A 12275-nucleotide genomic window follows, 5' to 3' on the forward strand; every position below is an offset into this window, starting at 1 on the left:
GCACCGCAGGGGGACAGGTGGGGGGTAATGCAGGGGCAGGGGAAGGGGGGGCAGCCGACAGCTCCAGCAGGAGGGAGGATGGAGAAGAGGGATGAGGCCAGGGCCCGTGAGTGAGGCAAGGAGAAGGAAGGGGAAGGGGGGAGGGGGAATTAGGGTAGCAGAACAATACTCCACACCCTCACCTTAGCCCTGGCGCCACATAACACGCCCCCCCATCACAGCCTGAGGGCCCAAGGCCTGTTAGTGGGGTGTCCATTCTCGTAAGAGGAGGGAGATGAGGGCCCTTTGATGACATGCTTTTAGACGAAGGAGAAATCACAGTAACTACAAGCAATATCTGTGCTCTGTCACAGGTCACTTGAGTCTCAGAGTGACCCTACGAGGTGGGCAGGGCAGGGCGTCTCACTGCCCTATTCTACAGACCAAGAAATGGAAGCTCAGAGAGGTGAAGGGACTTGCTCCAGCTGACTCAGCTGGCGTGGGTCAGAGCGGGGACCGGAAGCCAGGCCTCACCGAGCCCCGATGTTCAACATGCAACCGCGCAGGAGGCCAGAGGGTGTCCACAGACCAGGTGGGCAAAGAGGAAGTGTGGGAGCTGTGGGCAAAGTCGGGTGGCCAGCGCCCTCCGACAAGGGGGAGATCGCCTCCTGCCAGCCCAACACGTCCCCTTCCAGCAGGCTTAACCTAGTGATTTTCCATTTGCTTTTTGGAACTCTGCTACCAAGGGAGTCATGAAATTTCCTGTGCTTCTCTGATGCTCTGAAGCCAAACAGACTGCCTGTTTATCAGTCCTTTAAGTCTGATGCAAGAGAAAGAGCAGGGGCATCGTGACACATCACTTGAGAATCTCTGTTGGAGCAACACCCCAGGGAACCACAGGCCTGGCAGGTCCTTCTCCGGTGTCAGACCAGCAATCGATAAATATCTGTTGGTCTAGAAATGTCAGAAGGGCCAACTGTAATAAGAGTATGTTTCGGTGTGTGTGTGTGTATCCTGCTGAGGAAACAGTTCGTGTTTATCTCTCCTCCTCCCAACCTCCTAGGGTTTATGATGTGGCCTTCTTTTAATGATTAACAGCCAGAGGACAGAGACTAAGGAGTCTGTTCTGGGCTTAGAGGCAAAGAAATATTTTCTGACACCATGTGACCCAAGATGGAAACACTGATGGGGACTGACAGGGTTTGGATAGAATCTCAGAGAGCAGCTCGGAGCCCAGCAGGGAAAGAAAAGAGAAGGGAAGCCGCTTCCTTACCTCTTGCTGCCAGAGTGAGCATCTCGAAGGAAATTGGAACTGTGCTTATTAATGGAATAATTAGTCAGGTGCATGCAGATATCGTCCTGGGGAAAGAGACACAAGTCTGTGGTGTCAGGAGGAAGGGCAGCCTTCCACTTCCTCTCTGTGCCCTTCCATGGCCCCTGGGGCTTAAGGAGATGGAAAAGAAAGGGGGCGTCTTAGGGCTTACTTACACTGGCAAAACAGAGGAAGTAAGAAGGCGTATCCTACAGCCTGGAGCATAAGAAACTCCCACTCCTGAGGTTGGGTGGCGCTCTGCTGAGGGGGGACTTCAGGAGCCCTGAGGGCCTGGGGATGTTGTGGGAGGGCTGGGGCCTTGCCCACATCCTTCTTTCCTTGAGCACCACGGAATTGTGGCTTTGCAGTCAGGCCACGAGTCCCCACCTCATCTCTTCCTAGCTCTGTGACCTCGGACAAGTCCCTTATAACTGGATTTTAATTTCCTTATCTGTAAACTGGAGATGATAATCCCTATCTCTGAGGGCTTTTGGGAGGGCTAAAGGAAAGAACAGATACACCCTGGCACATAGTAAACCACAGTTCAGCAAGTGACAACCACATCCACCATGCCTTGAGAATGTAGGTGCAACTAGGAATTTTTACCAGCTAAGAGAGGAGGGGAGGCGGCGTGTCCCCGAGCTCACCAGGTTGTCTGGGCAGGGGCGGGAGTAGGAGGTGGTGGCGAAGCGCGCCAGTCCTTCATTGTACACAAAAATCCTGAGAGGGTCACAGGATGTCATGAGCACGTAAATCCGCAGGTCAAACTTGAACCCGTCGATGATAAAGGGCTGGGAGGAGAGAACAGAAGACACACGGCGTCAGAGGAGAAACCCCGACTTGAAGCCCATTAGCGCCCTGTCTTGTTTTCATGGCTTCAGCTCCGGTGTTACCTGCGTTACAGAGGCCAGGCTGGGCTGGGGTTGGGGAGGGGGACAAGGGGATTTAGGCTATGTGACCTTGTGCAAGCCACTAACCACACCAGGCCTCAGTTTCCTCATCTGTCAAATGGCATGAGTAACCACAATCCAAGAGCTTTCCTGGCAACAAGACAAAATAACAGGAAAAAGGCCTGTGATGAAGGCCACGTTGTCACCACCCAGGGCTTGCTACCGTCGCACTTCTGCCAGAGTTCTCCCTGCAGTTGCAGTATGGATTGCAATGCCAGCCAGGTCTCTTATGCATCTTCTAGAAGGCTCCCTCCCTGTAAAGGGCTATACCTCCAGTCATGGACAGCTGGTTACCATGCTCTCTCCAGGGCTACTTCCCTCTCCCAAAGGAGGTGGGGCCTCCACAGACCCAAGGGGCTCTCCCAGCTGCCGTCTGTTAGAGGCAAGGGGCCAGCATGGCAGCGCCAGACCAATCGACAAGAGTGCAAGGGCAAGGGCGCTCTGGCCCAGGCACATGTCGCGTCTCTGGTCAGAAGGCTTGGTCCGACCAAGTCCAAGGCAGGACTGGGCTCCACCCCCACCCCACCCTCCCTTCCCTCTTTTCACAACCAGTCCATCGGAGCTACAGCCTGAGGTTGCCGTGGATGATAAATAAATAATCACGAGGAGGAAGTACCTTTGAGATATAGAGTTGACAGATCATATCCTCCCCTGGTTTGATTTCTTTCACTGTCCGGGTGATGAATATACCTCTGCCCTGGCAGCCCGAATCCGGCTTACAGATGTACACCTTATTTTTTCTTGACCTGCTGTAGTTCTGCAAATCTCCCCAGCTACCAGAGCAGGAAGAGAATGAGAGACACCTTTAGCGGGGGGATCAATGAAAATGAAGGCTAGCTCTTTATTTAAAAAAAAAAGAAAAAAGTGACAAAAGCCCTGGAGTTGACAGACAGATGCCCAGAGATCTGGTTATAGGAGAGGCAGTCGAGCACACACAGCGGAGAGAAGATGGGCTCTGGAGGGAATTCAGACCTGGATTTCAGCCCCGGCAACAGCACTCACCAGCGGTGTAGCCCTTTACCAGGACTTGACCTCTCTAAGCCTCAATTCCATCATCTACACAATGAAGACAATGACAGCTATCTCACACATGACACGATGCGGGCACGGTGCCGGTCCATGCCGCACACCCCACAAAGGTAACTGTGATCCGAGCGCTTCGGCTCTCTGAGTTTGCAGACAAGAGGTGTGAAGTTCTGAATCTCACTCAGGCCCTGACAAATGATGTGACTTTGGATCCATCAGTCTCTTCCTCTGCTCTGGGCTTCAGCCTTTCCTCTGTAACACCTCCACTCCAGCTAGAGCATGACAGGGCAAGTACTATCTTTTTTTTTTTTTTTTTTCCAAGTACTATCTTTGAATGTAGTTTGAAGAAAGTATATTCAGAAGAAAGAAACCAACTTAAAGGATTATAAATCTCAGGCTTGCTATACTTCTTGTTTTGCATTTTAACTCAAAGAAGCATTGTCACCCCTGGAGAAGTCACATGACTGCAATGTCCCTCAGTGGCCATGTAATCTGGAGGCGCCTGTCAACCCGATGGCAAACACATTTTCTCTGAAGTTGCTGCTAAGCTCTGCAAATTGTTCCAGACAAGTTAGGAAAGGCTGAGAACCCTGGGGCGCCTGGTTTGGGAAAGCACTGGGGGGAGACGGGAGAGTGGGATTCCTGGGGGGCCTTTGTGAGTAAGTATAATTCTGATGGCAATGCTTCTCTACTCCCCCACCTCGTCCCAAACACCAGACTGTACCCAGGTCATGCTCACGTCATCTCACATTCCTCCTGCTTCTCGTGATGTGGTCCAGAGTATTTTAGGTACCAGGAATGGATGTCCATTTTCCAGATGGATATAGTGAGACCAGAGATGGGAAAAGGCTGAATGCCATCCACGGCACTGCCATGGGTCAGAGGTTAGGTGTCCCTCCCTGCTCCTAACCTGGGTGCTAACGATTACCTCACTCCCTCCAGAAATGCTCGAGGGCCTTAAAAATTCCGAAAGTGCACAGTGAAAAGGCTGGAACAAGTTCAAAATCAACAGCTTTCAAGGTCAGAACAAATTCTCATCCCAACTGCAGGCACAGGCTCCAAGGCACCCAGCCCCTAAATGTCATCTAATTGTATAGGCAGAGCCTTGTGTTTTCTCAACCTTGGACACACCCTTTATTCCTTCTCTTCCTGAAGAGGAGAGAGAGATGGGAGACCCTATGGGAAGGGAAAGTAGCAACCAGGGACTCGGGGGCAAGTGGAAAATGTAAACTGGCGGTGGGGAGTGGAGAAAGGGGCGCAGGTGGGCACTCACTCAGCAGGAAGACACCAGGTCCTAGGGAAAAAGTGGAAATCTTTTGGGAATATCTTTAACATGCGGCTCATATTCCTGGCCAGCAAGTCCTTGCGGCAGATTTCAGTCATCCCTGGGAAGTGATTGATTTTCTGCAAAGGAAGCCGGAAGTCGTGAACAAGGGGGCCCATGGGAGTACCCATGAGCTCCCGCTGGGGACAGTCATAAGACTGGGGCTCCACGGGGTAGATGCCACGCTTACACAGAGGACTGGCTCTGACCCAGATACCTGGTAACTTTTGATTTCCATCACCCGCCCCAGCGACACCGAGTAGTCAGTCCAGTAGAGAGTCCAGTCGTCGTTTTCCCCTCCCTCTCGAAGGCCATACTGTTGGGCAGCCCTACGCACTGCCGTGGCAGGTGGAGAAAGAAAGGCCCATCAGCCGGGAAGTGGGGGAGGAGCACGTGGTGGGGAGGTTATGTTTCTAGGTGCTCCCAGACCGTACACTGAAGCCAGACAACTGGGCTCCTTGGGACTGGAAGCCATCTTGCCCCATCTGGACACACCGTTGCCGAGAAAGGAACAGGGAGAGTGGAAAGCTCCTGGAGAACACAGCCTGTGCCCAGTGACCTCCACAGAAGGTTTTCTGGGGTGAATGTTTCACCCACCCTTGCCAGGAAGTAGGCCTCTGGGTTTCCTCCAAGCACTAGCACTGAATGTTCAGGGGATATAAACTAATCCTTAACGTCGACCAGAGCCAAGCTTAATTAGCAAGGTAAATTGACAGAAAAAACTATGCAGTGTATTTCAAAACCATATACATGCTATCACGTCCTTCTTCCCCGGTCCCCATTAATCTTAATAACTAGGAGCTGACTCCAACACAAACTCAAATGCCTTCAAGAGCCTGGAAAAAAAGAAGGGCCTGCAGTGACCAGGAGAGTCAGGACCAAACTAAAGCACCCAAATTCGAAATGAAAATAGTGGACTTCCCTGGTGGTGCAGTGGTTAAGAATCCGTCTGCCAATGCAGGGGACACCGGTTCAAGCCCTCGTCCGGGAAGATCCCACATGCCGCGGGGCAACGAAGCCCATGTGGCACAACTACTGAGCCTGTGCTCTAGAACCCATGAGTGTAGAGCCCGTGCTCCACAACAAGAGAAGTCACCACAGTGAGAAGCCCGCGCACCGCAACAAAGAGTAGCCCCCGCTCTCGGCAACTAGAGAAAGCCTGGGCAGCAACAAAGACCCAACGCAGTCAGAAAATAAAAATAAAATAAATAATTTTTTTAAAAAAATCACCCTTCAAAAAAAATAAAGAAAGAAGAATATATGAGTGAGCCTTCCCAACTCTTTGGGGGAATCCAGTGGGTCCCCATGGTGGGTGCCTTGAATGCAGGTGCTCACCACTCTCATATCGGCAGCTGGATAGATTGATCACCAATCATCTGGAAAAGAGAAAGGGGAAAACACCAAGACAGAGACAGACACACATGCCAGAACAAGGGGCTGCACGTAGAAACATCGTGTCCCACGTGGAGCTGCCTGATACCTAAGTGGTCCCGCTAAGCCCGGTTTGACCATCCCTGTTACTGAGGACACAAATCCCCAGGGTTGCAGAGTGACAGAAAACATGGGTTCAGAGTACTGTTACTCTGCCCACGAGCTAGAAATTCTGTATTGTGATTATAGCTGATTTTGCTTGAAGCTTCATATTAACATCATCGCCTCCTCAATCCTTTTACTCCAGTGGCCCATCGGGAACGGGAAGTGAATATCTTTTTGGCCAAAATACTTCATGGCCTCCCTCCTCTTTCCCCCCCATTAAGGGAAGCTGTGAGTTAGAAAGCAGACAAGCTTTCAGACATCAATCAGTCTGAGGAGGAATTCACTCCCCCTCCAGAATGGAGCAAAAGGTATGGCAAGATATTAAAGAAGAACTAGAATGTGGAAGCTGCGGTCAGATCCTAAGAAGTCGGCGTGATTCTGTTACAAGTACTTTAAGTACTTTCTTAAAACAAGGAAATCCATCGTCTCTCCCCACACAATTTTTTAAAGGGATTCTAAACACAAATAGAATGAAGATTAGGACGGGCACGGTTTTATATTACACACCATTATTTGATTCTATAAAACAGATGATCAAAAGTGGGTTCTTTTTATATGAACCAAAAGTGGTGTGATTTTTACTCCGCACAGTTTCTCCTTTACCCACTCCTTAGCAGCCGAGGCCCGCCCCGCTCCAGGTCCCTCCTGCTCTTACCAACATGGATCCCCACTCCTCATCTTTCAGTCCTAACCTCTTTTTCTTCCTCTTCTTCTTGCCTTGCTGCTGGGCATGCTGAAGCCCATTTTGAGCCCCAGTGTTCTCTTTCACAAAAGCCAGGGTGACGATTTCTTTTGAGTCTTCTATGGAACTGTCCTCTCCCTCTTCCGAGTCTGTCCCTTCCTCTCCTTCCAAAAGCAGGCACTGGAGCATCTCCCCTGCCTGGGGGAAGCTCTGGGGAAACACGGGTCCTCCCCTGGAGAGAGGGTAAATGGAGTGGCAGTTACTCAGATCCACCTGCAGGGGGACCCCCCTCCCTTGCTCTTGTGGGCGGTGGACCAGCGCTCAGAGACCAGACAACAGGTTGCAGTTTATAAAATGCCACGCCACCTCCACAGTTGGTGCAGGCTCCAGCAAGGAGCTGATTCCACCTTTTGCCATGACTATGACCTTGGGGACTCATTCAGCCAACACTGGCCTTGGTCTTTCCCTCCTGGGGTTTTCAGAAGCAAGCTGAGATGCTATGCATGGCACCATGCCATAAACAATCTTATTATTAAAGTGAGTGTCTGGAGACAGCCTCAGAACCAAGCCCTAAGCCTCCCTAGCTGAGGGAGTTTAGTCCCCGTGGGTGCAGACGAGGTGCTTTGAGGAGGTCTGTTAACTATTTGGGCTCTGCACCAAACCTCCCTCCCACAATCTGCTGGCCTGAGGGTGAACACAACTGGCGCTCGTGAGTGCAGGACTGACTCGTAGCTGGTTGAACAAAATTCAAGCCCGGGGCCAGATGCAGCCCTTCGGAGACCTCAACCACAGAAGGGGCTACAGTGTCTCCCTCACCATCCAATTCAAAATAAAAGCAAGACCAAATTGTAAAATACCTACAAGGAAGTCCAGCAAAGTTCCCATTCCACCCCCACCCCCGCCGCCCCCATGATGACTTCTGTGATGTTTGCTTGAAATTTCAAATATCAAATTTTTTGACATGGTTTTTAATGCCCCTGCTTCACTAATCCTTAGGAATGTGCTTAGTCTGCCTTTGGGTACCCAGAACTGCCCAGGCCCAATAAACTGATTCATATCCTCTTCACATCTGAGGCTTCTATGACCATAAAGCCAAATTTCTGGTGCTTTCCCCTCCTCTCCTCACCTCCCCAAAGCCCGCCAACCTCCTCACTATTTCAGGCCCTCTCTCTTCTTGCTACTTACCCTGTTCTTTCCTCACAAACTCTTTGGCTTTGAAAAAAGGTATTAATAATATCTTTATTATAATTTATTCTAATGTATTATTATCATTGAAATACTATAACATTAAAGGAAGCTCAGAAAAGGGCAGTGTGGGAAATCACCCGTAGCTAACATAGCAACTTTGGCCCTACTGTGTATTCTTCTTTATTCTAAATTTCTAAGCATAATTATTCTTATAGGATTGTAACAATAATAGATAAACAATTCTGTATCTGCTTTTCGCCCACTTACTATCATAACATAACCATCCTTTGGGCTGTGGCAAAGTTTACATAGTTCTAATTTTTAATGGTTGTGTAATAATATCCCATTGAAGGAACGTGTCTGAATTTAACCAACCATTGCCCTATTACTGGCAATGTAAGTTGCTTTCAATCTTGCTATTACATAAATAGCTCTAAAATGCACACTTTCATGTACAGAAGAGCTTGTATTTCTTCGGATTATATTCTTAAGATATTTATCCAGAACTAGAATTACTAAGTTAATGAATATGAAAATTATGTAGCCTCTGATATTTTATTTATTTATTTATATCACCATGTTATTTCCCAGAGGGATTCCAACAATTTCGACTACCACCAGCAATGTGCAATGATAGCAGGCTCACCAGAGTCACACAATCTCTTGGGAATCATCTCCCCTCTGTACCCAACCGTGCTAATTCTAGACAACTTTTATACCTTACGGCCAGGTTTTTTTTTTTAACATTAATACACCCTGCCACCTCTCTCTGCTTCTTTTTCAAACCAGAATGGGGAAGGGGGCTCTAACTCAGAGGCTACCTATGAATAATTTCATAATAAACCCTTACATGGGCATCATTCTTTAGGCTTTCCAAAGAATTGTCACATATACGATCTCACTGAATGCTCGTAGCCACTTCTCAGAGGGAGAGCAGAGTTTTTTAATGGCCAGGGATTGCCACTTGTTTCTCTCTCTTGCTGAAGAGGGCTGTCCCTTAACACCCAAGGCCTCTGTGGTGACACCGGAACAGGGGCAGAAAGGGTTGTGCTCAGCACAATTAACAATGAAACCTGGGTCTTGTGAGTCAGTTTCTCTTAGTGAACGGGCACATTCCTGGCAAAAGCTCAAGAGGACTATAGTACATGAGATCTTGACCTTGGGCTGCTCCCTTCCTGCCAGGTAAACGGCCATCTCCCCTCCCATGGCCTCCACAACAGCTCCTGTTTACCAAGCCCTCCAGGAGCACTGGCTCCGTTTACCTAAATGTTAATGTTAACTTGAGGAGAGAAAACTGACCCTGAATTTGGCCTCTGGAGTTGTGAGTTGTCTTTGCCCTTATTCAAATCCTTGCCCAAGTGGTATAAACAAGCCGTGGCTGCTTATATGTGTCTGCCTCAAAGAGAAGAACAAAAAACAGTCAAATTCTGTTTACTTTCGCACAAGAGGGCCTCAGGCACGTAAGCAAGGAAGGGATGGAGCCCATGTATTGATACTTCTGCAGGAGCTAGTTCATCACGGCAGCCTTGCCCACCTTCCCCTGTAAACTAGGCTACCTATGACACGAGAACCTCTTGGAAGGCACCCGAGACAGGTGCAAGACGGCAGACAACAGTCAGTGCCACGTGTAACTATATTTGCCTTCTCTTTGGGGGCTTTCTCTTCTCCCAGCCCTCTCCTTCCTGTTTCATCCCCAAGGCTAAATCTTCTGGCTTCTCTCCAACCCTCGAAAGAGAACGGCTCACTCAAAAGTTGCCTACCGGGCTTCCCTGGTGGCACAGTGGTTGGGAGTCCACCTGCCGATGCAGGGGACATGGGTTCGTGCCCCGGTCCGGGAAGATCCCACGTGCCGTGGAGCGGCTGGGCCCGTGAGCCATGGCCACTGAGCCTGCGCGTCCGGAGCCTGTGCGCCACAGCGGGAGAGGCCACAACAGTGAGAGGCCCGCGTACCGCCAAAAAAGAAAAAGTTGCCTACCAGGGCTTGCGTCCTGAATCTAGCCTCTACAGAAATGTTTACTGGGCCACGGTGGTGGTGGTAGTTGTTATAGCTGTAAACTAGAAGTAGCTGCCAATAACTAGGAAACGTAGATTTCTCATAAAAATCTAGATTTCCATTCCTCTTTGGAAAAGCAGGTCCCCATTGCTTCACGCCAGCAATCAACTAGGGCCGAGCAATGGCTCCCTCTTTAGCCATTTTCCAGCCTGTCCCAGTCCCTGTCTTTCCCTATTGTCTCCGTGATTCAGGAGCCAAGTGACAGCTGCCCCTGTGCTATTATCTCCCATATAGTAGCATTAAGAGAGAGGGAACATTTTCATATGCCTCAGATCACTTCTCTCTCATTTAGGCTACATGCCTGACCCCAGACATCTGAATTTACCCATCCTCCACCTGCGCATCTCTACTTCTCTTTCCCAGTCTCAACAACTGCTCCCTGCTAACCTGGGGGTTCCTCTCCTGCCTTAAAATTTGTTCAAAAGCAGTCTTGCAGCCTCGGGGAATCAAAAGAGGTGGGGCCACAGATTCAAAGGACAAGGCTAAGGAGAATACAAAAGAGAGAAGGGGGCTGCTGCTGGCATCCTGAAATACTATATCTATTTCCCAGTTTAAGGGCCTCTGCAGTCAGGGATGTGGCTTTAAATCACTTGCTAAGAGGCAGCTGTAGTGACGTGGCTAAGAACTCAAGATTCTGGAGTCTATTTGCCTGGATTTAAATCCCTGCTCTGCCACTTCCTAGTTGTGTGACCTCAGGCAATTCACTTATCATAACAGCCCTCTGCCTTAGTTTCCCCATCTGTAAAATGGTCTGCCCCAGCCATGGGGATTAGATGAGGTAATTCATTTGAGTTAATACAATGTGCTTAGAACAGTGCCTGGCACATAGTAGGTGCTCACTAATTGCTACCTATCATTCTCAGCTGTGTGTTCCTGGACCATGAACTGCCTGATGGAAGAGGCTATGTCTAAATTCTCAGCTCCTACCACAGTGTCTGGCGCATGGCAGAGGTTCCTATGCTTCTTGAATGAATGGACTGGAAGGATGAATAAATGCATGAACTAGTTTCACCTAACTGAGGTTCTTTTTCCCCATTTATATAATAGAAATGTTGCTGTGAGCATTAAAAAATAAAAATAAAAAACACTTTTTAAAGCATCGACCTTGCATCCTTTCATATAGCAGGCACTTAAAACACTTAGTTTCATTCACTTATAATAGTAAATACAACTTACAACCTACTTACCAAGTAACAGGTATTAACTATACTAAAGCACTTTATATACATACTGTCTCATCTCATCCTCATAATATCATATCACAGATACTCTCTTCCCTCTATTACAGATGAGAAGGCTGAAACATGGAGAGGTTAAGAGGCAGAGCTGGGATTAGAAGCCATGTCTGTCTGACCCCACCAGCTGTCTCTCCTCTATACTCCATGCACTGCCTTTTCCTCTCTGTTGATCACCTATAAATGATTGTGACCATAAAGAGAAGCAACTGACTTCTTAGCTCCCAGAAACAGTCTCGGTGACTTTAGTCCCTCAAGAATCAGCTGGTCCCACATTGTTTTCCTTAAAGCCAAGTGCTTCTAAATTCCCACTTCCAACAAGGGGCCTAGGTCTCCTCAGGTTTGACATAATCTGGGACCAGCCCTATTGTTTCTACTTCGCATTTATTTTCACTCTGTTTCTTTCCCTTCTTTTCACCAGTATCCATGCTGTACCAGGGCTCTTATTTGGAGTGTAATTAGAACATTTTCTAGTGGAAGTCCTGAATATTACAACTGGGAGGGACCTTGGAGAGTGTCTAGTTCAATCTGTTTGCTTTTTAAAGGTTTTGAAATCCCCCCTCCCAGCTACTGGAGGGGACATGCACAAAGCCGGAGAGAAGTCTGCAGAGCCAGGATCAAAGCCCCAGTTTCCTGCCCTTCTACATAGCTTTCCATTATGCCAGGTAGGTGGGCAGGCAATGAGGACCAAGGGATTTGGGGAGTTCAAAAAAGAACACTATGTTGTACAGATATATGTAGCAAACATAGAAAATACCATCTTCAGTTTTTCTTGATGACACAAGACACATTCAATTCACCTTCCCAAGTAGGAGAGTTAAGACAGTGAAAAAACCCTGATGTTTCCTTCCATTTTGGTATGGGATTTGATCTTGGGATCTTCCAAGTCAGAGGCTGCCAACTAAAGCCGGGTTACGCAGCATGAAAATGACCTTCATTGGCCACCAGGGGGAGGGGATGAGCACTGGGATGGCTCCACCGCAAACAAAC

At 48.7% G+C, this 12275-nt stretch overlaps 1 protein-coding gene across 1 annotated transcript in view; it reads right to left on the reverse strand.

Moving 5' to 3' along the window:
* Window positions 1-7036, reverse strand: part of TTLL6 (tubulin tyrosine ligase like 6) — a 32731-nt gene extending 25695 nt beyond the window's left edge. The window contains exons 1-6 of the mRNA XM_049702533.1: window positions 5927-7036; window positions 4809-4927; window positions 4541-4671; window positions 2858-3014; window positions 1939-2082; window positions 1253-1338 (exon numbers count right to left, since the gene is read on the reverse strand). Of these exons, the coding sequence (XP_049558490.1) occupies window positions 1253-1338; window positions 1939-2082; window positions 2858-3014; window positions 4541-4671; window positions 4809-4829 (539 nt within the window). The 5' untranslated portion in view covers window positions 4830-4927; window positions 5927-7036. The remainder of the gene's footprint in view (window positions 1-1252; window positions 1339-1938; window positions 2083-2857; window positions 3015-4540; window positions 4672-4808; window positions 4928-5926) is intronic.
* Window positions 7037-12275: the final 5239 nt, after the last annotated feature.

Source organism: Orcinus orca, chromosome 19, assembly GCF_937001465.1.
Source record: "Orcinus orca chromosome 19, mOrcOrc1.1, whole genome shotgun sequence".
NCBI classification, from domain to species: domain Eukaryota; kingdom Metazoa; phylum Chordata; class Mammalia; order Artiodactyla; family Delphinidae; genus Orcinus; species Orcinus orca.